The sequence below is a fragment of the Mus caroli genome, unplaced genomic scaffold (genome assembly GCF_978045245.1).
Source record: "Mus caroli unplaced genomic scaffold, Mus_caroli_1 scaffold_17, whole genome shotgun sequence".
Classification (NCBI taxonomy): domain Eukaryota; kingdom Metazoa; phylum Chordata; class Mammalia; order Rodentia; family Muridae; genus Mus; species Mus caroli.
The window spans coordinates 30239411-30264404 of record NW_028227272.1 but is presented as its reverse complement, the minus strand read 5'-3'; the positions used below and the strand labels follow the sequence as shown (position 1 = coordinate 30264404).

General features: G+C 42.8%; 1 protein-coding gene across 3 annotated transcripts in view; it reads right to left on the bottom strand.

Moving 5' to 3' along the window:
- Window positions 1-307: 307 nt before the first annotated feature.
- Window positions 308-24994, bottom strand: part of Osbpl11 (oxysterol binding protein like 11) — a 74832-nt gene continuing 50145 nt past the window's right edge. For all 3 annotated transcript variants that reach the window (XM_021184876.2, XM_029470390.2, XM_021184875.3), the window contains exons 8-13: window positions 20689-20829; window positions 18289-18787; window positions 16481-16667; window positions 10402-10584; window positions 7486-7639; window positions 308-1887 (exon numbers count right to left, since the gene is read on the bottom strand). In XM_021184876.2, coding sequence (XP_021040535.1) covers window positions 1825-1887; window positions 7486-7639; window positions 10402-10584; window positions 16481-16667; window positions 18289-18787; window positions 20689-20829 — 1227 coding nt within the window. In that variant the 3' untranslated portion in view covers window positions 308-1824. The remainder of the gene's footprint in view (window positions 1888-7485; window positions 7640-10401; window positions 10585-16480; window positions 16668-18288; window positions 18788-20688; window positions 20830-24994) is intronic.

Genomic DNA, 24994 nt, shown 5'->3' with positions numbered 1-24994 from the left:
GGGGCACGAGTGAGTTGTCCCTGAGGGTATGATCGAGAGAGGGATGGGAGAGCTGACCCTGGGGTCATGAGAGTGGGTGACCTGTCCCTGTCCCTCATGGGCTGCAGCATTCCTCTCAGTACAGCGGGCCTTGCTTAGGCAACACAGTGGAGCTGGCTCTGGAGGTGTGGGTGCAGATGAACAGGCCCCTAGGGGATTAGAATTAATTTTTCACTTGCGAGTGGCTGTCAGTTGGAGACAGCTTTGGGTTGAGGTGTATGTCACCAATACAAACCCTTCTCTCCATTTATGAAAGAGACGCCAACACTGCTGGTCTCTATTTTTATTGTTTTTCAATTTTCCCAACACATGAACGACAGCTCATTTTGAGATTTTTTTTTTTCAGTGCACTTCACAGCAAAAATGAAAACGGAATCATTAAAATGGTTGTACACAGACCAATTCTTTTAATTTACAATTTGCTGAAAAATCATTGTCGCTGTTTTCATCCTATGAACCCTACTAAGAGAACGGTTTCTCAGAGCGCAGCCGCAGCCGCCTGGCACGGCCTACGAGAGAGCGACAGGTGCATTTGCACACTGACTGGAAGACCACATGGGCAGGAGCAGGGTAAGGCACCACTCTGGACAGTAAGGTAGCTCGCAGTAACAAGAGTCAGCACCACGAGTGGGTGCTCAGCAAATACTTGAATAAATGAAAACCATAATTAGCACGATTCTGTTCATCGCCAGCAATTCTTCAACCCCAATAAAATACCTATAAAAAACCAATTTTTACCTGAATGCAGATTCCTGCTTTTTAGTTCATACCCTTTCTTCAGTGTTTACATTTCCTTGAAAAATAAAATAAAACCATATGTTTCGTGTACTCAGCCACAGACATAATTGAATTACTGACAGACATGAACAGGTTGAAGTTTTAACTTTTGAGTGAACAGAGGTCAGATAAAGCGAACTTGCTCAGGATAGCACATAATACTGAATATGAACCTACAAGTGAAAATAGGCAAGGAAAAGTAACAGTTTTGTTCTTAATATTTTCTATTTTTTTTTAATGCCTTAGTTCTTGAGAAAGCCCAAAATCTCATATGGACATGAACACATTTTAAAAAATTGTCTCTTAAGTGTAATATTTAATAAAACTAGGTATTGAAAAATGTTCTGAAATTTTTCAAGTCAATGTTGTTTTCAAGTATATTAAAATGCTCAGAAGAAAAAAATTCCTCCATGGTTACAATTCTAATTATAAATACACTTTTAAAAGAGTTCCAACAGAGCACTGACGGCCCTCCTCAGACACAGGCATGGCCTCCAGAGGAGAGAGGCCTTGGTATGACAGCCCAGTGATGTGTGAACACTGACTTCAGGCACAGCGGCTGAACCCACTTGAAGGTCACACTCCTTTTCCTCTTGCTGGCTGACAAGAGCAGTGAGTACTTCAGCTATGGACAGAAAGCAAAACAGATGCTGCAAGAGACCTTACATCTTACTACAAAGGAACCAAAGTCATTGAGCTCTCTCTGCTGTTATCTGTTGCCCCCGAAAACACCAGAGGCTTGAGCAGCGTTCAGATCAGATCAGATGATGCAGGAACCGGTAGGTGGAAGGCTCTGAGATGGCACTGCTCGTGTTGGGGAGCAGGCTGGAGGCCCATCGGCTGTCCTTAACACTTTGGTCTTGCTGCAGGGGGATGGGCTCAGTAGGGACATTCGTGTTCAGGCTGTACAGTTATTAGCAAACAGGTCACTCAGTGCAACGACTCCATCTGAGAGGGCTTGGGGTACACAGAGGAGAACCTCGTTTGTCCAGTCTTAGAAAGCGTGTGTCACTCTGCTGGTTGTGATGGAATTCCTTTCCACAGAGGTTTGTGATACACCCAGCCATCTCCCTGAAACAAGTGGAAAGGGAGTCAGAGCACCATCCTGCCAGCATCTCCCATTCAGAACCCAACCAGAACCAACAGCAACATGGAGTTCCCCAGCCTCCTCGCTTGAGACCTCAGATGAGGGGGATGTTAGCTATGGTTTGCATGTGAACTGTTCCCTACTGTGGGTATGTTTAGGAGGTAGGGGATTGCTGGATCCTGGGAGGATTTGCCCAGCTCTGCCTCCTATGGACCTGACTGCCAAGGTGACAACCAGCTTCCTCAGGCTCCCAGCAGGCCCCAGCCTGCCACCAAAACAGACTATACCCCCTGAAGCATAAGCCAGGATCCTCCCCTCTTCAGTGGCTTGTCAGGTATTCTGTCCCAGAGGCAAGGACAGTGACCATGGTATGTGGAAATTTAGTGTGTGACTCTTGGACATGTAAGTTTGCAGAGGCCACTTCTAGCAATTAAACCATCTGCCAAGGTGCTGCAGACGGAGGCAGAGTACAAGGAAATGTTCATGAAGTCAACACCAAAGAGCAGAAGGAGGAAAGAGCTGTGGCAGAAATGTAGACATGCAGAATGCTACACACAGAGCAGGAATGTGGTGGGCAAGGTGAGGGTGATGAGGCCTGCAGGCCAGTGTGCAAAGGGTTAGCCTTGAACTCTGCCTTTATGCTCTCAGTCTCTTTAATTTAGTCAGAATTTAACTAAATCAGTCAGGCTCCTTCAGGCTGTCTTGAGTAAGCTTTGTCTTCATGTGACCTTGTCTTACCAATGAATCCTAAGGACTAGCTATGTGAATCTACCAAACTTAAAATCCAACTCCTTCTCCTACACCCAATACTAGCCAACCCCCAGTCATTCTCACCCATTCTTTTCGTTTGCCTTGTACCTAGAAATCCCCACTTGTTAGCCTCAAATTCAGACCTGAGTTACTCTCTGCTCTCAGCTGCCACTGTTTTAAATGGGGTCTCCCTTCATGTCTTTTTTTTTTAAAGATTTTATTTTATTATTTTATGTATATGAGTACACTGAGGCTGTCTTCGGACACACTGTAAGAGGACATCAGATCCCAATACAGATGGTTGTGAGCCACCATGTGGTTGCTGGAATTTGAACTCAGGACCTCTGGAAGAGCAGTCAATGCTCTTAACCGCTGAGCCATCTCTCCGCTCTCCCTTCATGTCTTTAACAACAGCCAACAACTGGGCTGTTTATTATATGAAATTATCTGGTCTACAGACCTCGGCAGCTACACTGCTCTTTGTCGGCTAACCACATTATACAATCATATAAAAATGATGTGCCAGTCAATTATCTTACTTTATAGACAAAACCCAGAGGGTTTGCGCTCAGTAGGTGGCACACATCTATATTCTCAGCACTTATAGGCTGAGGCAGGAGGACTGAGTTTGAGTCTAGCAGAAAGGAAACAGGCTGGGGGAAGTAAAAATTCTAACTTTAGATATTGAGGAAGCATCTGTGATATGCTGTGACCACCCTCAGCCACACTGGTACCCTTGTACCCTGCAGTGCTCTCGCATGTAATGGCACATGGCCCCATGCAGTCGCACACAGAACAAGGGAGGGCATTAACATCAGACATTCTACCCTGTCTGATGTACTTGTGTGCCAGCACCCTCAAAGGGACCCAGATTTAAACTTGCATGCTAAACTATGATCCCAGAGGCAGTTACCAAAGAACTTCTAGGTTCTACCAAAGCAATCCCATTATTTCATTACACTTATTTTTTTCACCTGTCTACCATCACAGCACGTGGGGATTTAAAAGATAAAAAGTGGCACACTGAGCCATCTCTCCAGCCTTTTCTCTCCTTTTCTTCTCTGAGACAGGGTCTCACTTTGCATTCCTACCTGGAACTCTTTACATCAACCAGGGCTGCAGGCAGGAGGCTTAACAGTTGAGAGCACCTGCTGCTCTTGCAGAGGACCCGGTTTAGTTTCACAACTGTGACTCCACTTCAAGGAGACCTGGCACCCTCTTCTGGCTTCTGCAGGCACCAGGCACATTGTGCACATACACATTCAGATAAACACTGACACATGTGAAATAAATCTTCAAGTCTACTCTTATGAATAGGCTCTCAATAACTCACCTAAGTGAGATGTTTACATGTTGAGGTGGTTTGAATGAAAATGTTTTCCATAGGCTCATAGGCAATGGCACTATAGGGAGGTGTGGCCTTGCTGGAGTAGACATGGAGGAAGTCTGTCACTGGGGGTGGGTTTGAGGTTTCAGGACCTCAAGCCAGGATCACTGTCATCCTCTCTTCCTGCTGCCTTCAGCTCAGGATGCAGACCTCTCAGCTACTTGCCAGCACCATGACTGCCAGCAAACCATCATGCCTCCTGACATGACAATAATGGACTTAAACCTTGGAACCGGTAAGTCAGTCCCAACTCAATGGTTTCCGTTTTAGGAGTTGCTATGGAGTCTCTTCACAGCAATAAAACTCGAAGACACTTATCGTATCAGTAGCAACAATGTCAGGGTGCTACTAGGCATGGTAGTACAAGCTTTAAGCCAAGCACTTGGGAGACAGAGGCAGATGCAGATGCAAGAAGATCTCTCTGTGTTCTAGGCTAGCCTGGTTGATATAAAGAGTTCTAGCTAGGTATACAAGGAGACACCCTGTCTCAAAAAAAAGAAAAGGCTCAGTGGTTAAGAGAACTTGCTGCTTGCTCTTCTGAAGGTCCTGAGTTCAATTCCCAGCACTCACATGGCAGTTCACAAATGTCTGATGCTGTCTTCTGGTGTGCAGGTGTACATGCAGACAAAAGACCCACATACATAAAATATATAAATAAATAGATCTTTAAAAAAAGAAAAGCAAAAATGAATGAGTGAATGAATGCATGAATCAGGGCTACTTTTCTTTTCTTTTTTTTTTTTTTTAAAGATTTATTTATTTATTATATGTAAGTACACTGTAGCTGTCTTCAGACACTCCAGAAGAGATCTTGTTACGGATGGTTGTGAGCCACCATGTGGTTGCTGGGATTTGAACTCTGGACCTTTGGAAGAGCAGTTGGGTGCTCTTACCCACTGAGCCATCTCACCAGCCCCCAGGGCTACTTTTCAATTCTGTCATTGGCACTTTTTTTTTTTTTTTTTAAACAAAAGCAGAGCTAGCTCCCTGTTCAGCAAAGAGCTACTTTGAAATAATAGATAAATTTGTTCTGCTATACCTATTTCTTTAACCCAAGGTAAGCTGGGTATACTTCTGAATCCAGTTACAAATGTCCATTTGTTCATATAAACATATAAGGATGGAGCTGGTAAGATGGCTAAGCATGTAAAATCACAAGACCTGGCAACCATCCTGCAACCCACATGGTAAAAGGAAAAGAATCAACTTCACAAAGTTGTCCTTCTCCTCCCATTAGATCATGTGAGTCCCTCTGGCCACAAAAGAACAAAATAAAAAACAAAAAAGTAGGGAGTTAAAAAAATGTTGTTTATTATTCCTACAAACAACTTTGTATACAAACAAAGGATTGGAAAAATAAAGTACACAAATTATTAAAATGAATTTGGATTTTAAAAAACTTTAAATTTTTATTGTTATTGTATGGGTATATATGAGTGTCCGGCCATGTGTGTGGAACAATGTACACATGGAGGCCAGAGGCCTGAGGGAGTGATCCCAGATCAAGCTTAGATTATCAACATCATGAGCATGAACCTTTCCTTGCTGAGCTATGTCACCAGCCTGAAGGATAGTTTTTTTTTTTTTAAGATTTATTTATTTATTATATGTAAGTACACTGCAGCTGTGTTCAGACACTCCAGAAGAGGGCATCAGATCTTGTTAGGAATGGCTGTAAGCCACCATATGGTTGTTGGGATTTGAACTCAGGATCTCAGCAAGGGCAGTCAGTGCTCTTAACTGGCAAGTCATCTCTCCAGCCTGAATTATGGATTTTTTTTAAAAAGTATTTTTTATTTATGTGTATATGTCTGTGCCTATATGAATTTATGAGTACCGTATGTCCAGGTGTCCAAGGAGGTCAGAGGGCATTGGCCCCCCTGGAACAGGCAGCTGTGAGCCACTTGAGGATGCTGAGAACTGATCCCAGTCATCTGCAAAGACAGCAAATGCTTGGGAATACTGAGTTACCTCTCCAACTCCAAATTATTGTTTTTGTTTTTTCTTTTTTTCCATCATTTAGTTCAACTCGAAACTACTGTCTCCAAATCTATGAAAGGGGTGGTATGTTCTAGTGGCCAGAGATACATTGTGTCTTATTTTTGTTTTTTCTAGACGGTTTCTCTGTGAAGCCCTGGGTATCCTAGAACACTTAAGATCCACCTGCCCTTGTCTCCAGAGTTCTGGGATTACAGGCATGTGCCACCATACCCAGGTATCAGAGATAGATTGTTTTATGTTCTTACTTTGTTATTTCCAAGACTTGCTTGTTGGTAATTTGCGTTCTAGTCCAGTACTTGAACTTTTTGGTTCTAGTGATCAACCCAGAGTTTTCAAATGTCAAGCAAACTGTGCACCACAAGATACACTTCTAGTCACTGATATAAGTCTCTATGCAGGAGGCCCATATACTTTGAAGAAAGATATCACAAAGTGTCCCTGATTTTCTTTCTGAGCATCCCTGTATCTAGCCACTTCACCTCCTCTGAATGGCCAATGAAACTTCTGTCTCCCTTAAAGTGAAGCGAATACAGTCAACTGCACCCTGTGCCCGCCCATCATCTGAGCTGTGGACAAGCTGTAGTACTTGAACAAGCTGTGGAAAGCTCACGAGAAAGCTCCCACATAAGCTAAATTCTAGATTCTGTGTGTGTGTGTGGTGTGTTATGTGCATTTGTGTTATTTGCATGAGGGTAGAAGCCAGACATAAATCTAGCTTTTTTTTGTTTTTTTTTTTGGTTTTGCGAGACAGGGTTTCTCTGTGTAGCCCCGGGTGTCCTGGAACTCACTCTGTAGACCAGGCTGGCCTCAAACTCAGAAATCCACCTGCCTCTGCCTCCCGAGTGCTGGGATTAAAGGCGTGCACCACCATGCCTGGCTTATTTAAGTTTTAAAAATTACATTTAATCAATCAGTTAATTAATTTTGTGTGCATGTGGGTAGAGGTAAACCTGGGGAAGTGAGTTCTTTTCTCCCACCATGTGGATTCTGGAGATCAAACTCAGATCGTCAGGCTTGGTGGCAGGTGCCTTACGCGTTGGATCACCTCGGTGGCCTTCTCCTTTGTGGTTTTTTTAAAGATTTATTTATTTATTTTTATGTATATGAGTACTCTGTAGCTGTACAGATGGTTGTGAGCCACCATGTGGTTTCTGGGATTTGAACTCAGGACCTTCGGAAGAGCAGTCAGTGCTCTTAACCACTGAGCCACCTCTCATTGAACCTGGAGCTCTCTGAGTCACTGGACTCGCTTTCTCAGGGTTCTGGGGATCTGAACTGGGCCTCGTGCTTCTTCAGACGTGCTTGACTGACTGGGTCATCTCCCCAGCCCTAGCTGTACTACTTTTAAAAATAAAGATGCACAAGAGCCAGCAATGCAACAATAACTAGACAGGGTTCTCACTGGGTACACAATGAGCCATGGCCGAATGCATGCAGGACATACCTCTTTAATAAAATATTTGGTTTTCCAGGGTGTGCCTGTTTCAGTCCGAAGCCTTTCTTCTGTTCTCTGGCGTTCTTCCAGGGAACGTTTGTGCTCTGTGGCCTTGTCAATTTCAGATTCCCTCAGAGAATCTGTTACATTTTTCCATAATCGCCTAAAATGAAAATGGCCTGTTTTACAAACATCCTCCTCAAAAGAGATAATTTAGAAGTCACAGTAATTTCCAACATTTACATTTCTAAGTCAGATCTGCAGTCCAATCCTGAGTTCTGAGAGCATAGACACAGACTGTTTAAACTGTTGATCGTTTTTAAATTGAGAAGTTCAATTAAGAAGCATTTCCTCAAGCTACAAGAACAGCGACTTTGTTTTTAGGAGACTTTCAGAATTCACAAGTAACATGAGATACTTTAAAGGCTGAGGCTGTGGCTCAGCTGCTGGGGGCTTGCCTAGCAGAGTGTGCTGCTGCTGCCTTCCATCCCCAGCTCCACAGAAAGCCAGATAAGGGGAGTGGGAGCCTGAAGAGGAGAGGGTCAAGGATACAAAGAGTTCATGGCCAGCCTATGGCACAAAGACCCTCTAAACACAGAGAAGACAAATAATGCAAGAAGAAGATAAACTATAAAACCATGCTAATGCCTCATTAGTTTCAGATTGACATGAAGTATAAATTATAGTATGGGAACTTTATTAGATTCAGTATAGGAGACAGATAGATGATGGGGGATGTGGAGGGACTGGAACTATAATTCAAAGCCAGTGGGAATGTTAAATGGTATACTGGAAAATAGCAATCTACAGCAATCCTACTTCTGGATATTTACCCAGGAAAAATGAAAAACATGTCTACACAAAAGCTGATGGTAAAATATTCAGTTTTATGATTCATCATAGTCCCAATCTAGTAATGTGTATCAATTGTAGAATGGATTTGACATACCCACATAATGGAATACTATTCAGCAATTAAAAGGAAAGAATTGACTATTGATACAAGCTAGGTAACAGATGGACCTGGAGGAAACTGGTCACAAGGATCACATGTTATATGACTCCACATATAGAAAATACCCAGAAAAGACACATTTACACACAAAACATAGAAACATAGATGGCAGATTTTTAGGCTAGAGATGGTAAAAGGGACAGCTCTCTCTGCCTGAGCTACAGACAGACTGTTTCTTTTCTTTTTTTAAATATTTATTTATTATATATATATATGACTACACCGTTGCTGTCTTCAGACACAGCAGAAGAGGGTGGTGGATTCCATTACAGATGGTTGTGAGCCACTATGTGGTTGCTGGGAATTGAACTCGGGTCCTTTGGAAGAGCAGTCAGTGCTCTTAACCGCTGAGCCACCTCTCCAGCCTGACAGACTGTTTTAAAACCACAATGTAATGGAAACTAATAAAACAGTCTTTAAAGTAAGACATATTGCATTAAACATTTAGGGAAACAAACAAAACCCCATGATGACCTAAACCAGGAGTCATACACACTGTGCCACTGCCTTTTTTGTGCAGAAAAATCTTAGAACAGTGTCCAGGTATTTATCTACACCATGTTCGTGGTTTTCATGTTACAATGGCAGAATTAAGCAGATGTTGCAGACACCATCTGGCCCACTAAGCCTGAATACTGAGTCTCTGAGCAGGTACAGAAAAGTCACATCAGGTGACCAGAGGGATCCTCAGAATCCAGAGTAAGGGGAAAGAGAACCATGTCCACAGTGTCAAAAGGTCTCTGATGTGTTAACTTTAACATTATGAGGCAAAGAGAGTAAACAATGATGAACAAAACAGAAACACAGCACAATAAAAAACAGAAAACATTTAAGAAGAAAATAGAAAAACAGACCAAAGGAAAAGAAATTAATGAAACCAAAAGATGGTTGAATACAATTAAGTCTTTAGTCGCACTGATGGGGCAGGGTGGGTGGCTAGGGGGGATTTAATATAAAAAATGAGAATGGGGAGCCACTAAATATCCTAGATAGATCCATAGGAGTAAGGTAATAAACTACTGATAAATTTCTTAAAGATACAAACTTGCAGAGCTGACTCAAATGGTGGTTCACACCCTTATTCCCAGCACTTGGGAGACAAAGGCAAGTGGATCTCTGAGAGTTCCAGGTCAGCCAAGGCTATACTGCAGTGAGATGCTGACTCAAAAACATGTAGGTAACTATAAAAGCCCTATACATTGAAGATGCAATTAAGCTTTCCTCCAAAGAACACTACTGATAAATAGCCTCAAAGACACATGCAGAAAACCCTTCAATAGAAATTTTATGAAATACAATCCAGCAGTGTCTCTCCAATGTCTGGCTTAATAGCAGACCCATCCATCTGTTTCTATATTCAGTCTACTGTGATAGGTTACATGGTACAAGCAGACAATCTAGTGGGAAAAGCTGACTTTAGACAGAATCAGTTGTAAAAGACAGTACTTTTAAGTTTTCAAATAGTTCAAATATTTGGTATTATGAGAAGACTTGGTCAGTGGTAATTTGCTTTTTAAATTTTGAACTCATCATTGGGAAAAGGAGCTGCACGGTGCATGTAGAGGTCAGAGGTTAGCCTGTGGAGTGGTGCTTTCTACTTTTCTTGTGGGTTCAAAGGATCATGCTGTCAGCCACACATGGCCAAGTGCCTTTACCTCCCAATCAGGCATCTGGTAGCTTTCAAAGTTAGTTTTAATAAAGGAGACAAAACTTTTTCTATTACCTTTTCATACTAAAATTATGAACCATAAGATGCTGTACTGGCAAAGGGTTTTTGGGTGGAGGAAATCAGACCAAGTCTTTCATTCTACAGATGGCACAGCTGCTATAAACTGTAAAGTGACTTAGTGACATGGCTTAACTAGACTGCAGAGCTCCCAGCCTTCCTGCCTGGCTGGGAGGCAACACACCTGGATTCGAAGGGATCCTGCTTCTCCAGAGGCCTCACTCTTTTCTTTGTCACGGCCAGTTTAGCCAGGTCCACAAACTTGGTCTCTCCGTTGCTGTAGGTGAACTCCAGAACGCTGTTCCATTCTCCCTGGACTCTGCACACCACAGTGTTGGTAAGGTTGTACTTCACTTCAGCTGTGACTCTAGAGCAGGCGGGAGGCAAAGGTTTCTTCCTTAGAATGTGGAAGCCCAAGGACACATCTGGAAACCCACTGTATAGAGCACGTTTCGGCCTGTCAGCGCCTAAGCCAGCTGAGTCCTAGGTAACCGCTGAAACGCATCAGCTTCACTCTTCAGAGCACACCGGGCAGCAGCCTGGGCTTCATTAGCATAAGTGGAGAATCACCTCTAACATATTTATTACAGTCTAAACTGTTACGGTATCTAATCTAGCTCTCACTAGTCCTCTCAGCCAACATCTGCAATTCTACAAATCAAGTAGCCAATATTTATTTATGGTTTTCTCCTCGCCTAGACAGGCTCTCACTATAGCTCTGGCTGCCCTGGAACTACGTAGACCAGGCTAACCTCAAACTCACAGGAGAGTTCCACCTGCCCTTGCCTCTAAATGCTGAAATTAAAGGCATGCAAAGGAACCTTTAAACTACTATGCCTGGCCCAAAATGCACAATTTAATACAAAACCTGTACAAGTCACTAAGAGTTAGAAAAATATGAAACACAATTAAAATCTTAAGTTACCTGGCAGAAACAGAGAAATGAGCAGTCACCTGGCTGTCCACACACAGTGGTGCTGATTCAGCTCAGGTAGAAAGCACAAAGAGGAATGGCTCAACCATTTCTAATGAAGTCTATGTTTCCTTATGGGACTTAGATGAGCCAGATTCAAAACCCAGGGAATTGCAGGCAGAGGTTAAAGGTTAAGGCCTTTACCGACTTTGATTTATTTGGGTTCAGAAGAGAACTTGGAGGACCCAAGGCTCTGGCCTTGAACTCCTGATCCTCCTGTTTCTACTCTCGACTGTTGATGTCATAGGCATGACGCACTCTGCCCAGCCAAGAGGCAGCTTTCGTTTAGAAGCCAATTCTCACCTCTAACATGAGCTATGTGCTTTTACTGTATGCACCTGGGCAATCACATCACTGTTACTATGGGACTGCCATAGCCCCGACCTAGACTGGACACTCCTTTGTTATTTGTTCGTTTTAAGATAAGGTCTCATTAAGTAGTCCTGGCTGGCCTTAAACTCACAGAGATCCATCTGGATCTGCCTCCCCGAGTGCTAGAATTAATGGCTTGAACCAGCATGTCCAGCATGACTGGAATCTCAACAGGCACGGGGTGAGTGCATAGCAGGTTTATGAGAAACGTTGCCTGCATCAATAAATGAGAAAACAAAGCCTGTAAGGGTCAAATGACATGGTCAAAGTGATAGCACTACCCAAAACAAGCAAGAGTATAGGAGTGCCCCAGGGACTGCCAGACTGCTTGGCAGCTACAAAATACCTCAAAATGCTGGCATTTTAGATAAATCAACTCATGTGCCAAGACTATGTCTATCCTATTTCTTTAGATGAGGAAACAGAAGTAGAAAAACAATCATGTAAATTGTTCCAAATCACACAACTAGTAACAAAGGCATGATCTTAGTACAGGCTTGGATGGCCTCTGAAGTCCAAGCTCTGTCTGACATGTCTAGGTACACATTCCCGTAAGTAATCCAGCCTGATACAAGCCATTGCTTTGTAGCAGTAACGTGCACATGGGGATAAGGGACCTCAAAGAACTACTTTACAAGACCAAGGAATTAAGGAACCAACTCAAGGAATGGGGCTGTGGTGGTGTGAATGAGAATGGCCCCACGGGCTCATAGATTAATACGTGGTCACTAGGGAGTGGCATTATTTGAAAGGATTCAGAGCTGTGGCTTTGTTGGAGGAAGTGTCACTGGGGAAGGCTCTGACGTTTCAAAGAGACACCAGGCTCAGAGTCTTCCAGTTGCCTGCATGCCACCATGCTTCCCACCCTGATGATAACTGATGAAACCTCTGAAACTGTAAGCAAGCTATAATTAAAATGCTCTCCTTTGCAAGAGTTGCTGTGGTCATGGTGTCTCTCCACAGCAATAGAACACTAAGACAGGGGTCAAGCTCTGACATTCTTTCCTGACTCAAAAGTATGACAAAGGTAGAGGTGAGCAATTTGGTAGTAAAACTTATACCAAGTTTTAAAAGCCACCATCTGAAAAGTAAGAAAGTTGGGCAGGAGAGATGGCTCAGTGGTTAAGAGCACTGACTGCTCTTCCAGAGGTCCTGAGTTCAATTCCCAACAACCACACGGTGGCTCACAACCATCCATATATAATGGGATCTGATGCCCTCTTCTAGTGTGTCGGAAGAGAGCGACAGTGCGCTCAAGTACATAAAATAAATACATCTTAAAAGGGAAAAAGACAAGTAAGAAAGTTTTATTAGTGGTAGATATGAGGTTAAATAAATTGGGATATAGTAACTGCTAACCTTGGGCAAAAGCTAAAATTACCAGTCTTATTATTAAATACTTCTGAGGGCCTAAGAGAGACTTAATCTTTTCATCCATAAAATGGACAAACTACCACCTTTCTCTGAAATACTCCTGTCAGATTTTATTTTAAAAGTATTTCTGTGTATGTATCTATATGTTTATATATGTGTGTGTGTGAGTGCTCACATGCCTGAATGTATATATGTGCTGTATATATGTGCATCATTTACATGCCTGGTGCCAGCAGAGGTCAAAGAGGGCACTGGATTCTGGGAATTGAAGTTATAGACGGGTCGTGCACCATACCCTCTATGCTCTTAACTGCAGAGCCATCTCCAGCCATATTTGACAGGTATCTACTTGTTTTAAGTAAAGTTCTATATGTGTCCATCCACAGCAGACAAAAGTAACAAACAAACTCCACCAAAAAAAACCCTAAACCCCTGTATTAAAGGCTCTGGCTTTGCTGGAATCTGTCAGCTGATGTGGCCTCTTCCCTGTTGGGTTCTGACTCTCAGAATGGACATCTCTGTTGTCTAGAAAACTTTCACCGATTGACAGTCATTGGTTTAGATTAACTACTTCAAATAAGTTACTTTCCATAAACTGTACAAGACACAGAGGTCTTGTGCTCATAGATAAGCATTAAGAAAACCTGAAATGTTAAACACATGGGGTTGTTCCTTCGAAAGAAGGATCACTGTATCTGTTACTCCTACAGAAGGCTGGGGATGGGTGTAGTTCTAGCCTGGTGAACTTCACTCTATCTTTGTGACTAGAGAATTTTCTGGCACCAGACCCTTGCATAATTTGTTTCTTTGAGTCAATCTACAGAACCTATATTTATGGACTTTACAAAGACTATCAATGTAGTCACCTCTGATCTGTATTTAGCTTCCTCTGTTCCTCAAGATTTCAGTGTGCTTTGCTGTTCACACAGGAGTGAGTTAATTATCACCAGGACAGTGTTTTACCAAACAGTGCTGTGCTTTATTATATATGCTTACAATAAATGACTGGGGCCGGCCTCCCAAAGTTTGACCCAATGCTGGCTAGTAAGCTGTGCTATGCTGTGTTCTTGCTTTCCATGGATTATCTCTCTGTGCCTGTGAAGGTTACAGAGACCCTGAAATTAACCACTCTTTTGATGAGTAACCTTCCTTCCTTATTTATTTATTTATTTATTTTTAAAGATTTACTTATTCTACGTAAGTTCACTGTAGTTGTCTACAGACACTCCAGAAGAGAGTGTCAGATCTTGTTAAAGATGTTAAAGATGGTTGTGAGCCTTAAGAAGTAAGAGCTCGTGCAGTTTTTCCAGAAGACCTGGGTTCAGCACACACATGAGGACTCATAACCACCTGTAATTCCAGTTCCAGAGAACTTGATGCATTCATTCCTCTTGGAAACCAGGCACACATGTGGTGCACATTCATACATGGAGGTAAAACATACACATAAGTCTAGAGATAAAAACATTCCAAATAGTTAACTATCCTACATAAAACAGTTATCCCAACTTAAAACAAATACATCTATAAAAACTCAAAAGTGTTTGCATAGGAACTAGAGAGCTGGCTTAACAGTTAAGCACACTGGCTGCTCTTCCAGAGGAACTGGGTTCCATTTCCAGCACCAACACAGTGGCTCACAACCATCTGTAACTGACACCTTCACACAGACATATATGCAGGCAAAACACCAATGCACATAAAATATAAATACTTTTAAAAACTGAACAGTATCATGCAGATACTGACACTGATCAACATTCAGCAGACATGGTAGTGTACTTCTAACCTCAGCATTTCAGTTAGGAGCCTGAGCTCAGGACAGGCCTGGCATGAATGCCAGAGACCCTGATTCAAGCGGTAAAAATAACAGCAAGGTCTATATCTCCACAATTCAGGCAGGCTTTCAGAACACAGTGGCTTCATTTCAAATACAAGATTTATTTTGAAGGCAAAAGAAAAGATTTCTTGGCCTAACTCACAGTATCAATAGATATACAGTGGGGCTGAGGAATGTACCTCAATGCCCTGTATGTAGAAAGCCTTGGGTTCGGTTCTCAGGACTGCACCACGCAGAGTGTGGCGGCGCATATGTGTGATATCAGTGCTTAGGAAGAGGCAAAAGGCTTAGGAATTCAGGGTCATCCTTAGCCACAGAGAACTGTAGGCCACCCTGGGCTATACCAGACCATGTCTCAAAAATAAATGGCACAAAATATAGAATATGCCGAACTCAAGACATTCAAAGCTAAATATTACACTGAATGACTGGTAACTGATAAAGGAGCTGCTCTCACTTATAGAAACTTGACAGTGAGAAGTGTCTAGTTGTAAAATAAGAAGCGACACTTTGAGATAAACTAAAATTGGGTTTAGCTATTTGGGATACCAACAAGTCTGTGGACCTAGCAAATCAATACAAGTAACAGAGCTTTTACTCAAAGTTAAAGCTTTGCCTTTGGGTTGCATGCATGGTGTATTAAGAAATATCTCAGAGCTGGGTGTGGTGGCGCACGCCTTTAATCCCAGCACTCGGGAGGCAGAGGCAGGCGGATTTCTGAGTTCGAGGCCAGCCTGGTCTACAAAGTGAGTTCCAGGACAGCCAGGGCTATACAGAGAAACCCTGTCTCGAAAAACCAAAAAAAAAAAAAAAAAAAAAAAGAAATATCTCAGTTTTATACTGCACCAGACACCATCTCCCCACTGTGTTCCTCAGGGCTGGGAGCAAGAACCTATGCAAATGCTTCTAGAATTCAGTACTAAGTCCCAGTACTTTGTTCCTCTTCTTCTGGAAAAAAGGACATGCTTTCTTTACCAGAATGAGAAGCATATTAAGCACCACATTTTTTTTATATTTGATAAGCCAACCAGAACTGAATTTCTTTTCTTTTTTGGGGAGGTGGGCTAGAGGGTTCAAGACAGAGTTTCTCTGTATAGCCCTGGCTGTCCTGGAACTCACTCTGTAGACCTGGCTGGCCTCGAACTCAGAAGTCTGTCTGCCTCTGCCTTCCGAGTGCTGGGATTAAAGGCATGCACCACCACGGCCGAGAACTGAATTTCATTTCCAGTTATACCATTGACCTAATTAGTTTTGGAAATCATAGTATTTTCCTCCTTTATTAGTTTAACTTGTTTTATGTATGATTTTTTTTTTTCCTAAAAGAATTCTCCGGAGTATTCTGGTCTCCAGACAGGCCTGGAACGCAATGATCCTCCTAGTTCAGCCTCCCTCATGCTGAGATTAGAGATGTGTGTGTACACCACAGCTGGCTTCCAACAGCAGGTCCATTCTGCCCTCTTCTTTCTCTAGAGCACAGAGATATGACACATAATTGATTGACTGCTTGCTCATGGTTCTAGAGACTGGACCCAGGGTCTCAAACATTCTAGGTGAGCAGTCACCACACACCAAAACTCGATCCCTCAAGTCTATTTTGGTTATTGGTTTTGTTTTTGAGATAGGTAAGACAAAACAGAAAAAGAGTCAAAGAGTTATACTATCAAAGAGCAGAACAAGAGGCAGACATCACTAAAGCTTTCTTACCGGTGCAGTTTGCCACCATAAAACGGCTTAGTATGAAAGGTGATGCTGGCTGAGTATCCCGTCTTTGCACAGTTGACGCTGACTTTGCCCCCTAGTTCTACCCACGGGACAGTGAGAATGGAGCGGGCATACGCACAAGGCAGGGAAAACGTGTACTCCTCTCCGTGCTCCAACAGACAAAGGACACCTGAGTGTGAAGGCAGGAGGGTGGTTACAGCTCTTCAAAGACACAATTTAAAAATCTCCTTTTCCTGTCTAGCACTAAGCATTATGACTTTATATTCATTAATCTTTTGATAGCGTGACTTCATTTGAGAGCAATTCCTGATCACACTGAATCGGAGCTACTTTCACTGTGACCTTCCTGCTCCTCTGGGGCTCCTGAGCCCTGGGGCTGAGGTGGTAGCCTGCTGTGCAGCACCATGCTAAGGCCTGGGCACAGCTTGGCTGTCACTCAGATGGGACGACAAGAAAGTGTTCTGCATTCTAGTTTACATATTTGAAAGAAAAACAAAATGTCATCTTTTTAATCAACTATGATCATCCTAAATTTTGTCTGCCAAATTCTGACACAAGAGGTGTTAGAGAGCCAGGTGGTCATTTTCAAGCAAATATATTTATATTTGGGGTTTCTATATTAACTGATGTTACATTAAAGAGAGGGAAAAAGGGATTATACTAGTGAATAACTGATCTGTACAAGATAACTAAGACACACTAAGCACACACAAGCTATATTACTGCCCTAAAGTTTTATTTATTATATTCCATTTATTGGTATGAGCATGTCTATATGTGTGTCTGTATAAACATGAAGGCCAGAAGACAACTGGGTGTTGTTCCTCAGGTATCATTCAGCTTTTATTTTGGAGACAGGGTCTCTTACTAGCCTAGTGAAGGCGGCTGGCAACAAGCCCTATGGATCCACTTATCCTGACCTCTCCAGCAATGGGCTTATAAAACTTACTCTTACAAGTTAAGATATTTAAAATGTTAGAATAATTAAAGACAAATAGAACTGGGTGTGGTGGTGCACGCTTTTCATCCTGGCACATGGGAGGCAGAGGCAGATGGATCTTTGTGAGGCTAAGGCCAACCTCATCTACACAGTGAGTGGCAGGTCAGCCAGGGTTACAAAGAGACCTCATTTTAACCAGATTTGAATAAATATAGTGAGAAGACTCAGAATCCTAAAATCTCAGGGTTTTTTTTGTTTTGTTTTCCCAAGCCAGGGTTTCTCTGTGTAGCCCCGGCAGTTCTAGAAATTGCTCTATATATCACGCTGGCCTTGAACTCAGAAACCAGCTGCCTCTGCCTCCTAAGCACTGGGATTAAGGACATGTGCCACCACCTCCTGTCAGTTAGCAATTAAACTAATTTCTCTCTAATGTTGAAGAACATAAGAAAAGCAGACAGAATTAATTGATCATAGATCCCATTTCAATTGTGTGTGGGGTAGGAGGGGCATGCATATATTTATGTGTGTTTGTGTGTATGGATCAGGAGGCCTGAGGTCAACATGTAGCATCGTCCTGTAACATGGCTGACCTTGAAATCATATAGATCTGCTTGCCACTGCCTCTAAGTGTTGGCATTAAAAAGTGTCTACCATACCCAGCTTCCACCTTTACTATTATTATTATTTATTATTATTATTATGTTTTGTTTTCTGTTTTTTTCTCTGTGTAGCTCAGGCTATCCTGCATCATACATACAAATGAACCTTAAAAACCCTATAGGTAATACCTATAGAGCCTTTCCAAGCTTAGCTAATCTCATATAAAAACTGGAGAACATTTTCTACTCACCTTCTCCAACCATTGTCACACCTATTGACATGCCTAAGAACTTGCTTTTAGTCCAGACATGTGCATTTACACACATCTTCCTTTCTGCACATTCTGCATAAAATCCTGAGACTGGAGGATGATGGGAAACCTGCTCAGCAACGAATCTGACAGTGTAGCAGTCTGAGACACCCTGGGTCGGAGCCTCCTCCAGCAGAGGAGCATGATTAGTGATGGCTGGGGTAGAGGAGCTGCCGCTCACACCAGATGCCACTTCGCTCTTAGGCATCCTCCAGGAGCAGTGGAAAGTTTCTCCAATGATAGGGTTATACGGCTTCTTAGCAATGGCTCCCTTTCTGCCTTCATGAAATGAGGTAAGGTAGTACTCAACAAATCGAATCATTCGGTCCTCTGGCGTGGCTCCATTGGTGATGCCTATGAACAGGTCTGGATGCGACATGAAATCTGCATACATCTCCAGTAAGGAACGCTTCTCCAGGATAAATGTAGGAAGCACCACCTAAAACATCAATACAAAGCAATTAAGAAGGGGGATTAATCCACATACATATTTGCAAAGTAATGATCTCTACCATCCAAGAGCATCTCAGACTAGACAGGTATTGGAAACAGAAATGCAAACCAAAACAAAATTAAAAAAAAAAAAAAAAAAAACAACTAAAGCAGGAAGAAGCCCTAGCATGTTTAAAAGGAGGTGAGGCTCTGCCTGAATGGTTAAGATTAAATACAAATTCAATACGAAAAAACAGACAGAAGGACTGATGTGAGTTCCAGAGCAGCATGGACTGCTCCAGGGTTGTGTCTGACCCTCTTCCTAAGGTTCTCAGGATTCCAGGGTACATGAATATATCAACACATAGTAAACTACCAAACTACTAGATAACACATGTTTTTTTTTTCTCCTTTTTTATTTAAAGATTTAATTTTATTTTTTTTTAACTCTATGTCTATATTTGTACAGGCGAGTGGAAGCCCAGTGGAAGCCAGAACAGGGTTTCAAGTCCCCTGAATTAAAGATGGGTTTAAGCTGCCTAACGAGGGTTCTGGGAACCAAACGGAAGTCATGTGCAAGAGTGGTGCCCACTCTTTACTGCTGGGGCCTTCACTCCAGCCCACACCCCCTTGTCTCTTTAAAGATAAATTGTGCCAGGCGTGGTGGCACACGCCTTTAATCCCAGCACTTGGGAGGCAGAGGCAGGCGGATTTCTGAGTTCGAGGCCAGCCTGGTGTACAAAGTGAGTTCCAGGACAGCCAGAGCTATACAGAGAAACCCTGTCTCGAAAAACAAAAACAAAACAAAACAAAAAAGATAAATTGTTCGAAGCTGAGCATGGCAGCACACACACCTACAATCAAGGCACTTGTGAGCATGAGGCAGTATTCCTTCAAATGTGAGCCAGCCAGTATGTACTAGTTCATTTTTATAAACTGAACATAAGCCAGGATCATTTGGGAAGAAAGAACCCCAATGGAGAAAATGCCTCTATTTGATTGGCCTGTAGGCAAGTCTATAGGGGATTTTCTTGATTAGTGATTGATTTAGGAGGGCCTAGACCGTTGTGGGAGGTACCACCCCTGGGCAGGTGGTCCTGGATGGTATAAGAAGGCAGGCTAACCTAGCCACAAGGAATAAGCAGTAAGCAGCACTCCTCCACGTCCTGTGCTCCAGTTCCCGTCTGTAGGTTTCTGTCTCGACTTTTCTTCATGACGGACTATGAGCTGTAATCGGAAATAAACTCTTTCTTCTCCAAGTTAGTTTTGGTCATTGTTTTATCACAGCAACAGAGGAGCAAACTGAGATACAGGGCTGTCTTAATCAAACAAAACAAAAAGCTGTAGGTAAGGACCTCTTCACTGGTCATGAAAACTTTAGTCAGCAGCTCTCTTGACAGTGTGTCCTGCGGTGTTGCACTGCAAGCCTGGCCACCCGAGTTTGACCTCTGGAAAGTATGCTGGAAGGAAAGAACTGACTCTTGCCTGCAGCACCACACACATATAGACACACAGGTTCAAAAGAAAAGGCTCCTATCAAGCGTGCAAGTCTAAGTTACAAAACTAAAGCCAACCAAGCACAACACCCCCCAGACAAACAAACGAACAAAGAGCAGTTTTGACTTTTCAGTGATGTAGAGTCAAGTCTAAAGACGAAAGGCTTTCTGTTTAAAGTGCCCTGACAGGCACGTGTGGAAAACAAACTTTCATTTACAGCTTTCCATGGAACCCAAATCTCGGGTTATTTATGACAGATGTCTCCTAAGTAGCCCAGGCTGGCCATCTTCCTGCCTTGGTTTCACCTGTGCAAGGATGGCAGCCATGAAGCTCCACACGGGGCTGTCTCCTGTCAGTCTGAGGCTTGAGGTACAGAGCCCTGGCCTCCCAGGCTGCTGACCTGTCACTTACTCTGGTTAAGTCCATGCCCAGCTTGAGCTGTGACAGAAGGTGCAGGATGACACTGCGCTGCTCCTCCACGGCCCCCAGGTCATCCTCCTTGTTGTCACAGGTGTCCTCTACCTCATCATCTGCATTGATGTCTTCAGGTTCCTTGATGTGGGAGAAAGCAGAGTCCACTATTAAAGGTACTCATTAACGCCTACTGAGAAAAACAAGTCAGCCTTGGAGACATTTATACTAAGTCTAAACAGTCAGAGGGTAGGCAAAACCCTGCTGAAATACAAATCCCATCATTAAGCCAAGAAATAAATTCCCTTTGGGGAGACCATAACTCCGAGATGAGTAGTCCTGTGACATATGTAACATGTGTTTCTGTTTACTCTTTGTTTGGCTTGAGACATCATCTTTCTGTGTAACCCTGGTTAACCCTGCCTTCACCATGTAACCAGACCTCAAACTTGTGCCAGTTCTCCTGTCTAGCTTTCTAGGTACTGAGACCAGAGGAGTATGGTGGCATGCCCAGCTAAAATATACTTATTTTTCAGGAACAATATTTTTCAAAAAGAGCCAGAAATGTCCCCTGAATAAATTTATCTTTGACCCATACCTGGGAATCACCACATCTACAATATTAAGTGTTTTTTGTTTGTTTTGAGACAAAGTCTCTCACCATATAAGGCAAGCTCTTGGCCTTGAACTCAGCCTCCCAAGTCTTGGGAGTACAGGCGTAAGCCACCAAGTCTTGATAAATTCAGGTTTTGCTTTTTATTAATTGAAAAAAAAATTTGTGTGTGTGTGCGTGTGTGTGTGAAAGAGAAAGAGAAAGAGAAAGAGAAAGAGAAAGAGAAAGAGAAAGAGAAAGAGAAAGAGAAAGAGAAAAAGAGGGAGGGAGGGAGGGAGGCAGGCAGTGTGTCTGTTGATGTGAATGTGAGTGTGCAGGTGCCAGGAAAGGCCTGAGTCCATCGATTCCCTGAATCTGGGGTTGTGACCACCCAACCGGAGACCCACACTCAGGTCCTCTTTAAGAGCAGGATGCCCTCTTAACCGCTATGCCATTTCTCCAACCCAAAATTCAAGGGATCTAAGGATGAAATATGTGTGCTTGTTTAAGCTAAAGCCATAAAGTAAAATTTAAAGGTGAATGCACACCACGTCAAGTCTATCCACTGTGAACTGTATTCTGCTATTCAGTCATGCCTGAGAAGATCTGTGATTGAAGAGAGACCCTAGATACGCGTAAAAACACTACCTTCTCAGGCAGTCACAGTGCCACCAAAAGCATTCTGTATTGTAATCAATAACACCTAGAAACTGAAAATGTGTACTTCCATATCACCAGTTCCTAATGACTGCTCACACAATTGCATGTTGATTACTAGGGTTTATGGTCTTTGGATTTTTGAGATGATGGAGGAGAGCTCCACTCTACAGCCCAGGCTACATGCCTATTAATACTTGGTAACTTTTGTTTGTTTGGAAGTGTTTTGAAATGGCCCAGGCTGGTCTTGAACTTACTGTCTCTGAACTCCTGATCCTCTTGCATCTGCTTCCTACATAATCGTACAGTGAGCACCTACTGTGGCTCTGACTGTGTGCACACACGTGAAGGCCACAGGCGATCTCAGAGCTCTTCCTGTATTGCCTTTCATTTATTTTTTAGACTAGCTCTCTCAATGAGCGGAGTTCACAGATTCATCTAGGCTAGCTAGTCAGTGCGCTCCAGGTATCTGCCTGTCTCTGTCTCCCTACCCCTGCTCCCCACGCTGCAGTTAAAGACGCCACTGCCCCTGGATTTCACACGGCCACTGGGAAACCCAAACTCAGACGCTCACACTTGCACAACAGAACTGGCTGAAGGAGCCAAGTCCTTAATGCCCCTGGCTTTTATTTATTTATTTATTTTGCCAGGGTCTTATTTTGCACATACCTAGGCTGGCCTGGAAACTCACTTTGTAGTCCAGGCTAACTTTGAACTTGTGGTACAAAGTTCCACAAGAGTACAAAGGTTTAAAGTACAGAGTTTAAAGGCTGACTATCACACCTGCCCAGCTTACATTGAACAACAAATATACCGAGGTTCAATACAACTTGATCAGCAGTCAGCATGTTTATGCAGAACAGACTGTTAACATCTTTCTGTCAGAGAGCTGTATGTAGGATACTCTCTTTTAGCCAGGCAGGGGTGGTGTAGATGTCTCACTGTAGCCGGGGCTAGTCTTAAACCCCGAGTACTGCTTCCTCTAACTCAACCCCACAGAGATGGACATATAGATATAAGCCATCATGCTTGAATAGCTATGAGGATTTTTAAAAAAAGATTTTATGTATATGAATACATTGTAGCTGTCTTCAGACACTCCAGAAGAGGGCATCAGATCCCATTACAGATGGTTGTGAGCCACCATGTGGTTGCTGGGAATTGAACTCAGGACCTCTGAAAGAGCAGCCAGTGCTCTTAACCACTGAGCCATCTCTCCAGCTCAAGCTATGAGGATTTTGTTGGTGACATTTTTATTTCCCCTACCACAAGTAAAAATTCTATCAAATAAGATACTCATCTGTTTTTGTTCTGTGTAGCTAGACTAAAACCAAAGCCTATACACAACACACACACACACACACACACACACACACATGGGGATGGGGGGCAAGCACCTGTGCATACACACTCTCCTAAAGAACCTTAAAGTCCAATCCTGTAAAACAACAATCAAGTTATAAGGTAATGGGCTTCTAGCCACTATTCTTTAATTATTACGTGTGTGTGTGTGTGTTCACACATGTATGCGCCCTCACAGGTGCAGGTCAGAAGACAGCTTTCTGGATTCTGTTCTCTTCTTCCCTAGGTTCAAAGTACCAAACTCAGGGCAAGAGGCTCATGTAGCAAGCCATGCTCTCTGGCCAGGGTTCTAAGCATCATTTTGCTTTATCTTTCTCCTTGTGTTTTATTGTTGTTGTTGTTGTTATTTTTTTTTTTAAGTGAGTATGTATGTGAGTACACTGTCACTGTCTTCAAACAAACCAGAAGAAGGCATCGGATCCCATTACAGATGGTTGTGAGCCACCATGTGGTGGCTGGGAATTGAACTCAGGACCTCTGGAAGAGCAGCCAGTGCTCTTAACCACTGAGCCATCTCTCCAGCCCCTGTTTTCTTCTTTTAGGGAATTCTGTAAACTCACATTATGACAAATCATTTATGGTCTTCTTTATTTCCTACGTTAAGAGTGCACAGACACATTTTGTATGTGACACCAGAGAGACTTCTGGTTTTTATGACCTTGAAGAGAGATGTCAAACCCTTCTTCTGTCCGTCTTTCAGTGAAGGATCTACCTGTCAGGAAGCTGCTGCTGCTCTGGAGCCTACATCAGCTGCACACAGTCTGCTTGAACATTCACTCTTAAAGCAAGGGGGTAGAGACAGCCTTTTCTACACATGAACACCAAATCACACCACTGTATGAGGTGACTAATCACATGACTCCTCAGAGAAAGCCTTTCATGGTTAGATGATGGAGGATTAAATAATGTCCTCCAGCACTGTGAAAGGTACCATGAAATCTAGGCTGGAGCTTACAGACTACAGATGAATAATGCAAACCCAGCTTTAGCTGAGTGTCACTGGAGGGGGCACCTGCTCAGCTCTCTGAGCCCTTGGTATGCTCAATCTCAGCACCAACCAGCAAGCAGAGATGAGAACAGCAAAGCCCAGTTACTTCCCGATCTAAACTCCATCTGCTGGAGGTAGTATTAAAGAAAAACAACCATGAAGAACAACTCTAGAGTAACAGTTTTTAGTATTAAACTATTACTGTCCATTTACTTACTTTGTATGTATGTGTACGTTGTACATGTGCATGTGTGTATATGTGTGGGCACATAGTCTACATATGGAAGTGGGAAGACATTAGGGTATCAGTTCTCGCCGTCTTCCATATGTGTTCCATGGACTGAACTCAAGTTGTCAAGCTTGGCAGCCAGGGCCTTAACCACTGAACTATCTTGCTGGCCCAGTTTTCATTGCTTTAAAACAACAAACAAAAATCAAATAATATATTGGAATAGGAAAACAAAATATTTTAAAAAAATTTTTTTGAGGGCTGGAGAGATAGCTTAGCAGTTAAGAGCACTGACTGCTCTTCCAAAGGTCCAGAGTTCAAATCCCAGCAACCACATGGTGGCTCACAACCATCAGTAATGAGATCTGATGCCCTCTTCTGGGGTGTGTGAAGACAGCTACAATGTACTTACATATAATAATAAATAAGTCTTTTTTAAAAAAAAAATTTTTTTGTTGAGACAGAAACTTGTAATGTA